Raw genomic sequence first — 19,336 nt, 5'->3', positions numbered from 1 at the left:
CAGAGGCTATTGACCAAGCTGAGAGAACTTCATATATAACAAATGACATCACAAATGCCTTTGTCAGTATCCCTTTCCATTTGAATAATAAGAATCAGTTTGCCTTTATATGAAATGGGTTGCAGTACGTTATTAACGTCTTTCCACAGCACACATAAATTTCCCAACTGTCAGTCATTGGTGAGTGACCTGGAAAAAGTACCACTCCCAGAGGTAGTACTAGTCTTCTACTATATGGATGACATCTAGGTAGGCTCAGACAAGGGCACCACCAACAATAACTGGGCATCTCTATGAACCACATGAGCCAACACAACTGGACCATTAATAAAGACAAAGTACAAGCACTTAGTAGTCAAGGTAAATTTCGAAGAATGGTCTAGGAAGGAACATAAAGTTGTATTCCCTCTCTGCTAATAAATAAAAATGATGACCAGTGATTGGCAGGACTAAACATTAATGGCATTCACACATTCCCCATGTTGGAATACTGACCAAACCCATCTATTGGATAACCAGAAAGGCTACTACCTTTTAGTGTGGTCCCAACTAACAGGATCTTGTGGAGACCCTAACAGGCTAGTCAGGTCACCCATCCACCAGTCTCCACTAATCCATATTTGCCATCTGAGTTAAAGGTCTCATAAGCTCTCAATTCCACAACTGGATCCTATGGTAGGACATTGATACAGGTCAGAGAAACCCAGTGCACTTTTGAACCAGTCATCTTGTGAGTTATCCAAAAGGCATACTCCCTTTGACAGACAATTATTGGCCCGTTATCAGGCCTTGGCGTATAGTGAGTTCAAGACCCATGGCCATGAAATAGTGTTATGACCAGTACCAACAACCAAACGGTATCAGTACATTTGCTTTTGTTTGCTAGTTACCTAAGAGTATTCACAATGTAGGTCAAAGTTTTAAATTGTATAAACTATGTGGCATAGTGGTTAAGAGCTACAGCTGCTGAACAAAAGGTCGGCAGTTCAAATCCACCAGGTGCTCCTTGGAAACTCTGTAGGGCAGTTCTACTCTGTCCTGTAGGGTCGCTGAGTCAGAATTGACTCGACGGCTACAGATTTTGTTTGTTTGTTTTTTCGGTATATGCTCAAATACATATTCAGTAACAAAACAACAAGGTATTATGATGAGTTTAATTTAAAATATTTTTAGCTATCTATCATTTTTGTACTTACTATAGAGTTTTTCCACTCTGGAAGTGATTTGCTTTTCTACTTTCATTTGGGTGTCTGACACTGAATCCTGATTCTCAAGCATAAGATTTTCATCTGGTACTTCATCAAGAGCTACAAAAAGAGATGCATTTAGTCCACTAAATAGAAAAACAGATCTATTCTGAAATCTAGATTTTAAATTTATAGCAAGTGCATAATTGTACAACTGTACAGAAATTTTCTCTCACTTTATAAAATTAAAAGAAAACTACCATATTACAAGATGTGACACAAAAATTGTGAGTATGATTTTAGTGGGTTTCTGCCAAACATATCTCACTTCATAAATATTGCTAGGCATCAAATATATTTTATATTAATCTGTACTTTCCATACCTTAATACATATTCATAGACCAAATAATGAAAATACATATGCACAAGATTATTATAGCATAATTTGTAATTATAAAATATTCAAAACAATATAAGTGTTCAAGCATAGCAGATTGATTGGATAAACTAGGCTATATAACATAAAATATGGTATATAATAAACTCTGATATACAGTGTGATACAAACAGCTGTAAAGGAATGAAAAAGCCGTCTATAAATTTGCACAGATGAATTCCCAGCAGATAATGTTAAATGAAAAACAAAAAGAGAAAAAAAAAAAGATTTATAATATGCTACCTTTTGATTAAGAAAGAGAAATAGGAAAAAAAATACAGATAGAAAGAAACAGAGAGATACTTTCCTTCCTTCATGAAATATAAAAGGAAAGGTAAAGCAGAAAACAACATAATTGATTACCCTCAAGAGGGGAAGAGGACTGATGAAAGCACAGGTAGGGGTAATATGGCAAGGAATGATAATTCTCTGAGTATGCCTATTGGTTTTTACTTTAACAAGTAGATTAATATTCTACATATTACAATAATTAAATCAATAAGGATAAGAAAGGGAACTAAAACTGAAAGCAAATTTAACAAATGAACCAACAGAGAAAAAGAAAAAAGCACTAATCCAAAAAACTCATGAATACAGCATGTGATATATACCTTCAGTCTTCAGCATGGAAAAAACAGCCATTTCCAAGATAGTAAAGACTGACTAGCCTGGACAGCAACATGAAGTTGGTAATGGGGTACTCTCTCCTTCATGATCCAGGGAAAGGTCTTCTGAAAAATGTCTCTGGGTCTGGTTACTCAATAATGAGATCACAGAGTATGAGGCTGATGGGCTCCCCATCACAAAACTCATGACATCAAGAGCCAGGCCACAAGGGGCTGATAGGTGGCCCCACTAGGTCCACATGGTGGCAGCCCCTATGACTAATATAAGCACCATTCCCTGCACATTCCAGGGAATCTGGAGATGAATCAGAGAGCCCTGCCAACTTTTATGAAAAATAAAAGAGAGTAGAGATTAGGTAGAGGTCCTCCTGTCCCCAGCGGAGGCCTGAGGCTCTATGACAAGGTCACACTTCATAGGTGAGGTGGGAGAAAATTGTACTTCCTAGGCGTTTTGGATATCAGTGCCCATGTGACTATGATCCCCACGTCCTTGGCACACAGGATCACATTAAAAAAGATGACATTTTTTGTCATGGATTGAATTATGCACCCCCAAAAATGCATGTATCTGCTTGGTTAGGCCATGAATCGCAGTATTGTGTGGTTGTCCTCCATCTTGTGATTTATAATTTTATGTTAAGAGGATTAGGGTAGGATTGTAACACCACGCTTACTCAGGTCACCCCCTGATCCAATGTAAAGGAAGTTTCCCTGGTGTGTGGCCTGCGTCACCTTTTATCTCTTAAGAGATAAAAGTAAAGAGACGCAAGCAGAGAGTTGGGTACCTCACACCACCAAGAAAGCAGTGCCGGAAGCAGAGTGTGTCCTTTGGACCTGGGGCCTCTGCATGGAGAAGCTTCTAGTCTGGGGGAAGATTGATGAGAAGGCCGACAAAGAGAGAAAGCCTTCCCGTGGAGCTGACACCCTGAATTTGGATTTTTAGCCTATACTATTGTGAAGAAATAAATTTCTTTTTGTTAAACCCATCCACTTGTGGTATTTCTGTTATAGCAGCACTAGGTGACTAATCTTTTCTTTGAGGTTGGAAGCCAGATTCTAGTTGGGTACCTTTAGGTCCCTACGAACTTCCATTTTTATGGCCCCCACTATTGACTGTATTATTAATATAGATGTATTGTCCAAATGCACCTCAGCTTGCCTTCATCCCTAAGCACTAACGGGAATTACTACAGTTCAGGCCATTTTAGTAAGGTATGTGGAAGACCATGAATTTACCCAACTAATGTGCCTAGCACCATTTTTTCCCAAAGACTGTAATAACTACCTGGGGTAAAAAGGAAATAACTACCTTCATTTCTGATCTTAAGCCAAGATCTCCATGAGACTATTTCTCTGTTCAATAGGTCTGCCTGGCCTGTGTGCAAGGCCTCAGATGCCTCATCATTGATTACAGACATCCAATGTCATAGCACCACCATTGACACTGGCAATACCTAACATTGTGACTGTCACATAGAATATTGCCCAAGTTGAGGAAACTTGGTATGCAGCAGCAATTGACATCACAAATGCTTTATTTAGGAGGTGGAGCCAACATGGCGCTATAGACAGAACGTCAATTCTGGGACACTAAATACCAAATGAAGGAATAAAGAACTTGATCAAGCACCAAATGGAGTAAGAAACTGACAGAGAACAGAGAACAAGGAGAGCTATGGAGTAGCGATCCCTTACCAGCTAATGTGGTCAGGTTCACCATCTTGGACTACAGCCACCAAAGAACACAGACAGAGAGTACAGGAAGGCAAATTTACAGAGCTCCCAACAGGAGACAGAGCACCCGGTAACCAGGGATACATGTTTTCCCACCCCCCACCTTTCTTCTACGTACAAGGCATCTGCTGCTTGTCAATGGGCCATGGTTGCTCGACCAGAAAGGTACCAGCTCACTGCCACCCAGATTTGCCATCTTGGACCTTAGCCACCAAGGGCTGTGGACAGGGAGTACGGGAAGGCAAATAAACAGAGCTCCCAGCAGGAGTCACAATACCTGGTAACCAGGGATACACACTTTCCTACCCCCATCATTCTTCCCTCTACACGGTCTCCATGGCTTTCCATTGGGCCATGGTTGCTTGGTCAGAGAGACACTAGCCCACTGCTACTGGGGTTCACCCCAGTCCCACTGGCCAGCCCCATTAGCACCATTTTTTTAATTTAATTTTGGTTTGTATTTTGAATTTTTTTTTTTTTGGCTTTTTTTGTTGCTTCTTTTTTCTCTTTCTCCCTTTCTTCCTTTCCTTTCTCCCACCTAGCCCTGTGTGCTGTCCTCTATGCTTCTTGATGGGCTGTGATTTTTTGGTTTGTTTGCTTTTTTTGTTTGTTTTTTTTTGGGGGGGGTGTTTTTTGATATTTTGGGGGGCTTTTATGTTGTTTTTCTGTCTCCCTTTCATTCCTTTCATTTCTCCCACTCAGTGAGCCTCTTGTGCAATCCCCTCCCCTTAGTGATGGGCTGGTGATTTTTTGGTTTATTTGGGTTTTTTTCTTCTTCTTCTTCTTTTCTGTTTCTTCTGTCCCTCCTTTCCTTTCTCTCACCCACCCAGAACTGTGCACCACTGCCAACCCTTCTGGAGTGGCCATGCTGCACAGCTCGGTTGGAGAGTCACTCTGAGTGACCTCCCCAGGTCTGTGCCACTGTCAGTGCCAGCTCCTTCGGGGCCATTTTGTTTATTTATTTATTGCTAGTTTTCTTGTTTGATGTTGTTGTTATTGTTTGTTCTCTCCCTCTCCCTTCCTTTTCTTTCTCCCATCCACCCAGCCCCATGCACTGCCTTCAAATTCTTGGCAGGTTGTGCTGTACCATTCAGCTGGAAAGCCTCTGGCACAAGGCCTCCACGGATCTGCACTGTCCCACAGGCCAGCTCCCTTGGTGCCATATTTTTTTAAATTTGTCTCTATCTTTCCCCTTCTCCTTTTCCTTCTCCCTCCAGCCTAGGCCCTGCACTACCTCCACCCCTTCCTGGTAGGTTGTAATGTGCCACACAGTAAGAGAGACATCAGCTTGCCACCACCCCAATTCCACATTTCCCTGACATCCAGCTCCCTCATGACCATATTTTTGTTGTTGTTGTTGTTATCTTTTTATTATTTATTTATTTTTATTTGTTTATTTAATTGTTGGTTTCTTCTCTTTCTTTCTCTTTTTTCATTTCCTTTCTCCTGCCCACCTACCCCTGTGTGCCACCCATGCCCCTTCTCTACAGGCTAAACCACACCACTTGGCTAGAGAGCCACCAGCACACAGCCTCGCCAGGCCAGCCCTGTCCCAACCCATTGAATGCTACTGCACCACCATTTTATTTACTTTTTTATTTTTATTTTTTTACTTCATTTTTGCTTTTTTTATTTTTTCTTTTTGGTTTTGTTTTTCTCTCTTCTTTTCACATGCACACTTAGCTCTGCACATCACATCCTCTCCTTTCCCTCATGCCTATCTGCACTGGGCTCTGAGCATCACACCCCTAAGCAGTGCCAACATGGTCTCCCAGCCCCTGCCCTACACTGCCCCACAACCCTACCTATCATCCCCAGTTCATGCTGCAAACTACTCATTCCTGCCCATTACCCCCACTGGACCAGCTCTGCTGCACCATAGCTGAGTGACCAGCCCTGCTCACCTGAAGAAGGTGGTGAGAAGTATTGTGTCCACAGGTGAGCAAGCAACAAAACACACCCAGCCTGCCTGTCCAGACATAACTGAATTAAAAAAAAAAGATGAAACAAAGAAATCTATAATCAATAAATGAAGAAAATAAATTCTGAATGCCCCCAGAGACAGCAGACAACATCAAAACCTACCAAAAAAAAAAAAAAAAGGCAGAAAAGTGTGGTTCCACAACATGACCAACATAAAACACCAGATGACCTTCTGCTAGAAGAAAAGGCACTGGAACTACCTGACATGGAATTCAAAACTCTAATATTCAGGGTTCTTCAATAGATGAAGGAAAATGCAGACGAAAATAAGGCAAAAAAGAGACAAAATCATGGAAAAGACAGACAAAACAATGGAAGAATTCTGGAAAATAATGCAGGAACAAAATGTCAAAATAAATAAAAAAAAAAAACTAGAAATCACACAAAAACAGCAATAGAAATACAAGAGATAATAAGATTTCAGAAATGGATACTGCAAAAGGTGATTTTAGGAACAAATTTGAAACAATGGAAGACAGTATCAGTGAAATCGAAGAAAAATCCTTGGATACCACTTCGTTTAAGGGAAAAACAGAGGAAAATGCAGAAAAATGATGAAACCCTGAGAACAGTGTGGAGTACAATCAAAAGTAAAAATCTGCATGTGATCTGAGTACCAGAACAAGGGGAGAAAATGGAAAACACAGAGAGGATCATTGAACATTTGCTGACAGAAAACTTCCCTAATATCATGAAAGATGAGAAGTTTACTATTCAAGAAGTTAATGAACCCCATATAGGATAGACCCCAAGAGAAAATCACCAAGACATATCATAATCACACCTGCTAAAACCAAAGACGAAGAAAGAATCTTGAGAGCAGCTCCAGAAAAATGAAAAGTCATATACAAAAGGGAGACAATAAGACTAAGCCCTGATTACTCAGAAGAAACCATGCAGGGAAGAAGGCAATGGGATGAGATATATAAAACCTCGAAAGAAAAAAACTGCCAACCAAGAATGATATATCCTGCAAAACTTTCACTCAAATATGATAGGTAAATTAGGACATTTCCAGATACACAAAAATTAAGGAAAGATATAAAAACAAAATCAAACTTACAAGAACTATTAAAGGGAGCCCTTCAGTTAGAGAACCAATGACATTGGACAACCTGAATCTAGCAGATAAGACAGCATCAGGCAGATACAACCTAGATAATGAACTTCCATGGATAAGACAAAACTAAAAAATTTACAACAGGGAACCAGAGATGTCAATCTGTAAATGACAACAATTTCAGAACAATAAAGAATAAACAGGGTAGGTATAGAACTTTCAAATGGAGAGGAAGTCAAGGCATTACTAAGTAATAAAAGACTGGTTAAAACTTAGGAAGATGGGGGTAAATTACAACATAACCACAAAGAAATTTAACAAACTTGCTCATCAGAATAAAGAAGAGAAGCATAAAGTCTCAGTAAACACAAAATCTACAATGAAAAAAAAAATCTACAAACAAAAGGGACTCAACACAGAAGAGTAAGAGAAACAAAGAAAACATCAGCAACAACAAAAACAAAAAAACACTACAAAATGAAAGCAATAAACTCACATCTATCAATAATCACATTGAATGTAAATGGTTTAAATGCACCCATAAAGAGAAGGAGAGTGACAGAGTGAATTAAAAAAAAAAAAAAACCCACAACTCATCAATATACTGTCTATAAGAGACACATCTTAGGAACAAAGACACAAATATATTAAAAATCAAAGGATGGAAAAAATATATCAAGCAAACAGCTACCAAAAAAGAGCAGGAGTGGCAACACTAATCTCAGATAAAATAGACTTTAAAATAAAATCCACTATAAAAGACAAAGAAAGCCATTATATAATGAATAAAGGGACAATCCACCATGAAGACATAACCATGATAAATATCTACATGCCCGATGACAGGACTCCGAAATACATAAACCCCAATGGCACTGAAAAGATAAATTGATAGCTCCACAATAATAGTAGGAGACTTCAATACATAACTCTCAGTAAAGCCCAGGACATCTAGAAAGAAACTCAACAAAGATACAGAAGATCTAAAGGCTACAATCAACCAACCTGATGTTACAGGCATATATAGAACACTCCACCAACAGCAGCAAAGTACACATTCTTCTCCAACACACATGGAACATTCTCCAGAACAGACCACATCTTAGGCCACGAACCAACCCTTAACAAAATCCAAAACACTGAGATAACACAAAGTACCTTCTCTGATCACAATGTCATAAAAGTAGAAATTAATAACAGGAAGAGCAATAAAAAAAATCAAATACATGGAAACTGAGTAACACCCTTCTTAAAAATCACTGGGTAATAAAAAAATCAAAGATGGAATCAAAAAATTCCTAGAATGAAATGAGAATGAAACACATCATACCGAAACCTTTGGGACACAGTAAATGCAGTGCTCAGAGGTCAATTTATGCAATAGATGCACATATCAAAAAAGAAGAAAGGGACAAAATCAAAACATTAGCTACACACCTTGAACGAATAGAAACAGAACAGCAAAAGGAGCCCACAGCCACAAGAAGAAAGGAAATAATAAATAAATAAGGTAGAGAATTAAAAAGAAAAAGAAAGACTCAAAACGAAAAGTTGGTTCTTTGAAAGAATCAACAAAATTGATAAAACCACTGACCAAACTAACAGAAGAAAAACAGGAGACAATGCAACGGGCAAATTTCTAGAAATACACTACCTACCCAAACTAACACAAAATGATGTTGAAAATCTGAACAAACCCATAACAAGAGAAGGGACTGAAAAGGTAATAAAAAATCTCCCGACAATAAAAACGCTGGCCCAGATTGCTTCACTGGAGAATTCTACCAAACTTCCAGAGAAGACCTTATACCAGTACTGCTCAAACTATTTCAGAACATAGAAAAGGAAGTGATATTTCCGAATTCATTCTATGAATCAGTATAACCTTGATACCAAAATCAGGCAAAGACACCACAAAAAAAAAATTACAGACCAATATCTCTCATGAACATAGATGCAAAAATTCTCAACAATAGAATTCTTCATCATATCAAAAAAATAATACGCCACAACCAAGTGGGATTCATACCAGATATGCAAGGATGGTTCAACATTAGAAAAACAATAAAGGTAACTCACCACGTAAATAAATTAAAGAGTCGCATTATCTCAATCAAAGCAGAAAAATCATTCAACATAGTCCAACATCCATTCTTCATAAAAACTCTCAATATAATAAGTATAGAAGGGGAATTCCTTAATATAGGGTATCAACATCATTCTTAATGGAGAGAGGCTGAAAACATTTCCCTTGAGAACAGGAACAAGACAAGGATGTCCTTTATCACCACTCCTATTTAACATTGTGCTGGGAGTCCTGGCTAGAGCAATGAGGCAAGAAAAAGAAAGAAAGTACATCCAAATAGGTAAGGAAGAAGTAAAACTGTCCCTATTTGTGAATGATATGATACTATACATAGAAAACCCAAAAGACTCCACAAGAAAACAACTGGAACTAATAGATTCAGCAGAATAGCAGGATACAAGATAAACATACAAAAATCAGTTAGATTCCTATACACCAATAAAGAGAACTACGAAAAGAAAATCAGGAAAACAATATCATTTATAACAAAAATATTAGCCCCTAAAAAATAAAACACTTAGGAATAAATCTAACAAGGGATATAAAAGACCTATACAAAGAAAACTGCAAAACACTACTGCAAGAAATCAAAAGAGATCTACATAAATGAAACAACATACCATGCTCTTAACATTGTGAAAATGTCAATTCTACCCCAAACAATCAACACAGTGCGATCCTGATCCAAAAACCAACAACATTCTTTAAAAAGATGGAAAAGCTAATCATTAACTTTATATGGAAAGGGAATTGGACTCGGATAAAGTAAAGAAAGAAGAATAAAGTAGGAGGACTCGCACTGCCTGGCCTCAGAACCTACCATAAAGCTACAGTAGTCAAAACAGCCTGGTACTGATACAATGACAGACACATTGACCAATGGAACAGAATTGGGAACCCAGGTGTAAACCCTTCCACCTATGGTCACTCGATCTTCAACAAAGCCCCAAAGTCCATCAAATGGGGAAAAGACAGTCTTTTTAACAAATGGTGCTGGCAAAACTGGGTGTCCATCTGCAAAAAAAAAAAGAAACAGGACCCATACCTCACCATGCACAAAAACTAATTCACACCATGCACAGAAACTAATTCAAAATGGATCAAAGATCTAAATATAAAACAAAAACTATAAAGATCATAGAAGAAAAAACAGAGTCAATGCTAGAGGCCCTAATACATGATATTAACAGGATACAAACCATAACTAACAATACACAAGCACCAGAAGATAAGCTAGATAACTGGGATCTTCTAAAAATTAAACACTTACACTCATCAAAAGACTTCACCAAAAGAATAAAAAGAGATCCTACAGACTGGGAAAAAAAATTTGGTTATGACAAATTTGAGAAAGGTCTAATCTCTAAAAGCTACAGGAAAATCTAATACCTCTGTAACAAAATGACAAATAATCCAGTTAAAAATGGGCAAAGGATGAACAGACACTTCACCAAAGAAGACACTCAAGCAGCTAACAGAGGCATGAGGAAATGCTCGAGATTACTAGCCACTAAAAAAAAAAATGTAAATCAAAACCACAACGAGATACCATCTCACCCCGACATTACTGGCTGAATCAAAAACAGAGAAAATAACAAATGTTGGAGAGGTTGCAGCGAGCTTGGAACTCTTATGCACTGCTGGTGAGAATGTAAAATGGTACAACCATTTTGGAAAACAATATGGTGCTTCCTTAAAAAGCTAGAAATAGAAATACCATATGATCCAGCAATCTCACTTCTGAGCATATATCCTAAAGAAATAAGAGCTATCACACGAATAGACTTACGCACACTCGTGCTCATTGCAGCATTGTTCACAATAGCAAAAAGATAGAAACATCCTAGGTGTCCATCAACAGATGAATGGATAAACAAACTATGGTATGTACACACAATGGGATACTACGCAATGATAAGAACAAAGATGAATCCGTGAAGCATCTCACAACATGAATGAATCTGGAGGGTATTATGCTGAGTGAAATAAGTCATTCACAAAAGGACAAATATCGTATGAGACCACTATTTTAAAAAATCATGAAAACGTTTACACACAAAAAATAACAATCTTTGATGGTTACTAGGGAAGGGCGGTATGGGGACAGAAAAACACTAACTAGAAAATAAATGGTAACTTTGGTGAAGGGTAAGACGGTACACAATAGTGGGGGAGCAAGCAGAACTTCACCAAAGCAAGGTCATGGAAGCTCCATAGACACAGCCAAACTTCCTGAGGGACCAAATTACTGGTGAGGGCTACGGGGACCATGGTCTCAGAGAACATTTAGCTCAACTGGCATATATAGTTTACAAAGAAAATGCTCTACTTTGGTGAGTAGCGTCCGGGGCCTTAAAAGTTTCCAAGCAGCCACCTAAGATACTCCATTGGTCTCATCCTGTCTCAAGCAAGGGAGGTTGAAGTCAACAAAAGACACAAAGGAAAGATTAGTCCAGAGCACTAATGGACCACATCTACCACAGCCTCTACTAGACTGAGTCCAGCACAACCAGATGGTGCCCAGCTACCACTGACTGCTCCTACATGGATCACGACAGAGAGTCCCAGACGGAGATGGAGAAAAATTTAGAACAAAATTCTAACTCACACACACAAAAAAAGACCAGTCCATAAAACAAAATGAGACTAAAGGGGCACACAAGCCCAGGGGCAAGGACTAGAAGGCAGCAGGGAGCAGGAAAGCTGGTAATAGGGAACCCAAGGTCGAAAAGGGAGAGTGTTGACATGTTGTGATGTTGTTAATGTCATAAAACAATGTGTACTGTTTCATGAGAAGCTAGTTTGTTCTGTAAACCTTCGTCTAAAGTACAATAAAAAAAAAATCGTAGGTTTGGATTCAGTGTATCTGGTGTGGAAATGCAAATTTTCAGCAGAGGTTCAAACCAGAATGAACCAGTTTGAAGCCCTGGAAGAAAAACACTCCACATACAGGCAAAGGGTGACTGCCTCTCCCTTTGACGTCCCTTAAAAAAAAAAAAAAAAAAAGACCAGACTTGCTGGTCTGACAGAGACTGGAGAAAACCCAAGAGTATGGCTGCTGGACACTCTTAGAGCTCAGTACTGAAATCACTCCTGAGGTTCACCCTTCAGCCAATGATTAGACAGGCCCATAAAACAAAATGAGACTAAATGGGCTTACCAGCCAAGAGGTAAGGACAAGAAGGCAGGAGATTGACAGGAAAGTTGGTAATGTGGACAGAACAACCCAAGGTCAAGAAGGGGAGAGTATTGACAAGTTGTTGGGTTGGCAACCAATGTAACAAAACAACACGTGCATTAACTGTTTAATGAGAAACCAGTTTGCTCTGTAAACCATCTAAAGTACAATATGAAAAAGAAAGAAAGAAAAAATGCCTTATTCAGCATCCCTTTCCATCCGGATGCAATGGATCCATTGCCTTTATGTAGAATGGGTTTCAGGGCATGTTTAATGCACATCCACAAGGGTACCTAAATTCCCAAACTATCTGATATCAAAAGGCAAGGTGTGACCTGAAAAAACTAACACTCCAGAGAGAACACTAGCCCTCTACTAATGTATGACATTCTCTTATTGGCCCAAGAAAAGCACTACCCAAAAAGGAGTAGATTCTCTGATGATTCACGTGTGCCAACATGGCTGTGCCATTAATACAGACTATGTATTTTTAGGTACAAGACATAGCACCTGTCACAGATTGAACTGCGTTCCCCTAAAATATGTGTCAACTTGGCTATACCATGATTCCCAGTATTATGTAACTATCCTCCATCTTGTGGTATTACGCAATTATCCTCCATTTTATGTGTTGTAAATCCTAACCTCTGACTGTGGTTATAAACCCACTTGAGAATGGGTTGTGTTTGTTACGTTAATGAGGCAGGGTTAGGTTATGTCAATGAGAATTAGTTTATGTGTATTATGTTAATGAGGTAGGATTAGGGTGTATCTTGAGTCAATCTCTTTTGAGATATAAAAGAGATTAAACAAACAAATGAGTAACCAGAAAACAGGGAAAAGAGATGGGCCAAGTCATATGAAGATCACCCAGGAGTAGGAGCTCAAAGAGACAAGGACCTTGTTCCAGAGCTGACAGAGACAGAAAGCCTTCCCCTAGAGCTGGCACTCTTTGCTGTTTAGCCTTTGCTTATACTATCACAGTAAGTGAATAAAGGCTTAATTTTTGCTTTAAGTTGGACTTGTTGCCTTATTGACCACCTTGAAACCTGGGAGCTCTGACAGATTGGCTAAACAAGTAGTGTGGTAAATTAAGCTCAATGCCCTTCTAAAAAATCAAAAAGCCTGAAGATCCCAGAGGGCACTTTTAGGAAGTGCTGGGAGAGTCCAAGGAGCCCTGGTGGCAGAGTGTTCAGCTGCTAACTGAAAGGTTGGTAGTTTGAACCCACGAGCCACTCCATGGGAGAAAGATGTGGCAGTTTGCTTCCATAAAGATTTACAGCCTTGGAAACCCTATGGGACAGTTCTACTCTATCTTATATGGTAGCTATGAGTCAGAATTGACTCGTCGGCAATGGATTTGGGTTATTTTATTTTGGTTTACAGGACATTTTGGAGGACCTAGCAGATCTTTTTCAAAAGTTTGAGGGTCTGAACACACAATATAGGAGAGGTCAGCACAACTGGACTAAACCAAAAGCAGTTTCCTGAATAAACCGAACACTTCGAAGGCCAGTGTAGCAGGGACAGGGGCTTGGGGACCATGGTTTCAGGCGACATCTAAGTCAACTGGCATAATAAAATCTATTAAGAAAACATTCTGGATCGCACTTTGGAGAGTGGCATCTGGGGTCTTAAATGGTAGCAAGTGGCCATCTAAGATGCATCAATTGGTCTCAACCCACATGGAGCAAAGGAGAATAAAGAACACCAAAGACAAGATGCAGAAAGGACCACATAAAGCAGAGACTACATTAGCCTGACACCAGAAAGAGCTAGATGGTGCCTGGCTACAACTGATGACTGCCCTGACAGGGCACACAACAGAAAACCCCTAAGAGAGCAGAAGAGCAGTGGGATGCAGACCCCAAATTCTCATAAAAAGACCAGACTTAATGGTCTGACTGAGATTAGAAGGATCCGAGATCATGGTCCCCATTCCTTCTGTTATCCCAATACAGGAACCATTCCCAAAGCCAACTCTTCAGACAGGGATTGGGCTGGACTATGGGATAGAAAATGATAATGAGGAAGAATGAGATTCTTGGATCAAGTAGACACATAAGACTATGTTGGCATCTCCTGTCTGAAGGGGAGATGAGAGGGTAGAGAGGGTCAGAAGCTGGCCAAATGGACACGAAAAGAGAGAGTGGAGGGAAGCCTATCTCATTGTGGGGAGAGCAATTAGGAGTATATAACAAGGTGTTTATAAATTTTTGTGTGAGGGTCCGACTTGATTTGTAAACTTTCACTTAAAGCACAATAAAAATTAAAAAAAGATATAAAAAGAAGCTTAGGCATAGAAGCAAGGATGCATGGATGGGGAAAGATAGATGCCAGGCCACATGAAGTTCACCAAGGAACTGACAGTGTCTTCTTTGATGGACTGTTTTTATCCAATCGTGTACTGATAGACATTTAGGTGGTTTCTGGTTTTTGGCTGACATTGGCTCTTACTATATGTTAGAGACCATTTTAAATGCTTTCCATTTGCTCTTTGGAGATTTTCCTTATTAATTCTTTAATAGAAATTTCTAACACTTGAATCACTGGGTAAAGAGTCCACACAGTTTAAACATCGAAGCATGTGGTCAAAATGCTGCCCAGAAAGCTTCTATTCCTCCTACTTTCAATTAGCGCATATTTTGTGATTCTTTACTGACACTGGGCATTAGTTAGCAATCGTTTTCATGTGTGGAAATCAGGTCAACATGGTGTCACCTTTCCATTGGCAGTGCTGTCAATTAAACTTATTTCTATGACCAGAAAAAAAAAAGTTTGAGGGCCTGGCAGGGCACTTCACCAGCCATGCCACTGGCAATGGACCCCAAGAACTGATAGGTTAATTGCCAGTGGATTGTTTACATAAGCTTTTTAGTTCTGAGGAGAACAAATGGTCTTCCTTTTAGTCTCTCACTTCCTAGCCAAGCTCAGTGAGTTAAATTAGAACCTCAACAGAGGGTCTCTATGAAACCTAGTGAAGCGTTTCCTGGCTACAGCTAATAGTAATCCAGCAATGTGATCTAAAGTCTTCAGAGACCTTGCAGGCTGAGTTGTGCCAAATGACAACTATTAGCTCTAAGTGGGACCCTGATGCCTATGGAGAGCCTGTACTACAGTGACTCACTAACACTTACATCTTTGATGAAAAAGAACATAGATCTTTGGAAATCAGTTGACCCAGAGACACAAAGACACCTCAGAGAAATGAAGGACTCACCTACTCAACGAAGGAAGTAATATTAAATGTAGTAAAGGAGAGCCACGCCCTTGGGGAACATCATAACAGACTCCTACCCACCTGCCCGCCTCCAGTCCCACTTCAGAATGTCCTGAGAGTGACCACTTTGCCTAAGTGGAAGGAGGAAAGGGCTAAGCAGAAGGAGAAAGGGGCCATACAGAAGGTGGAAGGGGTAGAGAGGAGAAAATGTGTACACCCAAGCATCATTACAGACTCCTACTTCAGATTGCCCTGACTGAGACCACTTTTCCTCAGCAGGAGAAAGAAATAGGGAATTGACAGGCCCTTAACACCTGAGACCCTCTGCTACCTCAGTTGGGTACTATTTGGGCTCCAATAGGCTTGGCCCACCTGTGATGATTTCCCTACCACTGAAAAACGTATTTAAACCTTTGTTTCAGAGGTCATTGTGGCTCTGCTAACCACCCTGGTGGTCCCTTGGGTCTACTGTGAAGGAGTTTGAATGAGAATCGGGTTTCTAGGTTTATTTGTGCTACTTGTGATGGTTAGAAAACTCAATTAAGCCTCCCCATAAAGTCAAGAAGAGCTGCCTCCTCAAACTGGTAAAAAACTGGAGTCGACTTTAATGATGTGGATGGAGTTCAGTTTTTGGAATTTTCATTTTCTGGTGTGACGCAGCTCAAAATGAGAAGGAACAGCTGCAAACACCCATTGATAATTAGAATGTGGAATATAAGAAGTATGAGTCTAGGAAAATTGGAAGTAGTCAAAAATGAAATGGAACACATAAAGATCAATACCCTAGGTATTAGTGAGCTGAAATGGACAGGTATTGGCCATTTTGAGTTCAACAATCATATGGTCTACTATGCTGGGAATGACAAATTGAAGAGGAATGGTGTCACATTCATCAAGAAGAACATTTCAAGATCTCTCCTGAAGTACAATGCTATCAGTGATAAAATAATATCCACATGCCTACAAGGAAGACCAGTCAATATGACTATTATTCAAATTTACACACCAACCACTAATGCCAAAGATGAGGAAATTGAAGATATTTACCAATTTCTGCAGTCTGAAATTGATTGAACATGCAATCAAGATGCATTGATAGTTACTGGTGACTGGAATGCAAAAGTTGGAAACAAGACGGATCAGTAGTTGGAAAAAGAGCTGAACAGATTTTAAAGGGTGACTCCAGGAGACAAAGTATTATAATAAAATGTGCAAAGACTTGGAGTTAGGAAAACAAACAGGAAGCATTTCTCAAGCTAAAAGAGCTGAAGAAAATTTTCAAGCCTTGAGTTGCAATACTGAAGAATTCTAAGGGGAAAATACCGAACAATGCAGGAAGCATCAAAAGAAGATGGAAGAAATACACAGAGTCACTGTACCAAAAAGACTTGGTTGATGTTCAACCATTTCAGGAGGTAGCATATGATCAAGAACCAGTGGTACCGAAGGAAGAAGCCCAAGCTGCACTGAAGGGAATGGTGAAAAATAAGGTTCCAGGAATTGACAGAATACCGATTGAGATGTTTCAATAAATGGATATAGCACTGGAGGTACTCACTCACCTATGTCAAGAAATTTGGAAGACAGCTTCCTGGCCAACCAAAGAAATCAATCAAAGAAAGTTGATCCAAGAGAATGCGACAATTATTAAACAATATCATGGCATGGAATGAGGTACATCATTACCGATGTCAGATGGATCCTGGCTAAAAGCAGAGAATACCAGAAAGATGTTTACCTGCATTTTATTGACTATGCAAAGGCATTCGACTGTGTGGATCATACAAATTACAGATAACATTACAAAGAATGCAAATTCCAGAACACTTCATTGTGCTCATGAGGAACCTGTACCTAGATCAAGAGCAGTCATTGGAACAGAACAAGACGATACTGCATGGTTTAAAGTCAGGAACGGTGTGTGTCAGGGTTGTACCCTTTCACCATACTTCCTCAATCTGATACTGAGCAAACAATCTGAGAACCTGGACTATATGAAGAAGAATGAGGTACCAAGATTGGTGGAAGACTCATTAACAACCTGCGTTACGCAGATGACAGAACCTCACTTGCTGGAAGCAAGGGGACTTGAAACACTTCCTGATGAAGATCAAAGGCCACAGCCTTCAGTACGGATTACACCTCAACATAACCAAACCAAAAACCAAGCCCAGTGCCACAGAGCCGATTTTGACTCATAGTGACCCTATAGGGCAGAATAGAACTGCCCCATAGAGTTTCCAAGGTGCCCCTGGCGGATTCGAACTGCCGACCCTTTGGTTAGCAGCCATAGCACTTAACCACTACGCCACCAGGGTTTCCCCTCAACATAAAGAAAACAAAAATCCTCACAACTGGACCAAAAAGCAACAGCATGATAAACGGAGAATATTGAAGATGTCAAGGATTTCATTTTACTTGGATCCACCATTAACAGCCATGGAAGCAGCGGTCAAGATATCAGATGATGCACTGTGTTGGACAAACTGCTGCAAAAGACCTCTTTAAAGTGTTGAAAAGCAAGGATGTCACTTTGAGGACAAAGGTGCTCCTGACCCAAGCCATGGTATTTTTGATTGCCTCATATGCATGTGAAAGCTGGACAATGACTAAGGAAGACCAAAGAAGAATTGATGCCTTTGAATTATGGTTTTGGTGAAGACTACTGAATATACCACGGACTGCCAGAAGAGTGAACAAATCTGTCCTGGAAGAAGTGCAGCCAGAATGCTCCTTAGAAGCAAGGATGGTGAGACTTTGTCTCAACTACTTCGGTCATGTTATCAGGAGGGATCGGTCCCTGGAGAAGGACATCATACTTGGTAAAGTGGAGCGTCAGGAAAAAGAGGAAAACCTTCAGTAAGACAGACTGACACAGTGGCTGCGACAATGAACTCAAGCAGAGCAAAGATTGTGAGGATGATGCAGGACCAGGTAGTGTTTCGTTCTGTTGTACATAGGGTCACTGTGAGTTGGAATAGACTTAATGGCACCTAACAACAACAACAACAACAAAGTCAGGTCAATCAATCAATGGTGCATTTCAGATCTTAATTTACAAATCCCCAGGCCTGGTAATGAGGTTACTACAATAATAGCAAAGACTGGCCAGCAGAGAGCACAATATAATAAAAATGGTAATTGGGCCTCTTTCCTTGAAGATCCAGGCAAGAGCTTTCCCAGTAAGACCACTGGGACTCTTTACTCAATAGCGATCTCAAAGGATGAGATTTTATTTGCTAGTTCCCACCAAGGAACTCATGGACACCTATAGGACCAAGGGAAGATAACAGGAGGCACTGCTAGAGTCCATACTGGGACAACTCCTAAAACAAATACAAGTGATATTCCTTCACCCCTTCCCAGGCAATCTGGAGATGAACTGGAGAGCCTTGAGAACTTTTGCTTAGATCTCTAGGCTCTCAAAAATAAACAAGACTAGGGATTATTCCAAGGTCCCTCTGTCCTCAGTGGGCACCTGGAGACCTATGAAATAAGTAGTTGGGGGATAATTGGATATCTTAGGCCTTTTGGGTACTGTTGCACAGGTGATTGTGATCTCCACAATGTAGACGCCAGGATGAGGGAGAAACAGATAATGCTTTCTGATTTGGGGTCTGAGGGCACCACCACCAGGACCAGGGACGGATTACCCAATAAGCGAGGTATGCACAGGCTTACTTATGCTTACTTATTAATCTATAGTGCAAAATTTCATCTTTTTTCACCACGCGAAATTGCGCACTATAGATTAGTAAGTAAGCACAAGTAAGCCTGTGTGTACCTTGCTTACTGGTAAATCTGCCCTGATTGAGGACCCTTAC

At 40.0% G+C, this 19,336-nt stretch overlaps 1 protein-coding gene across 1 annotated transcript in view; it reads right to left on the bottom strand.

Annotated features, from left to right (window-relative positions):
- CCDC7 (coiled-coil domain containing 7) overlaps nt 1-19,336 on the bottom strand; it is a 422,824-nt gene that overhangs the window by 159,388 nt on the left and 244,100 nt on the right. Inside the window, exon 26 of the mRNA XM_049881615.1 lies at nt 1,197-1,307. Coding sequence (XP_049737572.1) covers nt 1,197-1,307 — 111 coding nt within the window. The remainder of the gene's footprint in view (nt 1-1,196; nt 1,308-19,336) is intronic.

The sequence above is a fragment of the Elephas maximus genome, chromosome 4 (assembly GCF_024166365.1).
Source record: "Elephas maximus indicus isolate mEleMax1 chromosome 4, mEleMax1 primary haplotype, whole genome shotgun sequence".
Lineage (NCBI taxonomy): Eukaryota > Metazoa > Chordata > Mammalia > Proboscidea > Elephantidae > Elephas > Elephas maximus.
Note: the sequence above shows the minus strand (reverse complement) of the source record. Positions and strands in the feature narration are given on the sequence as shown.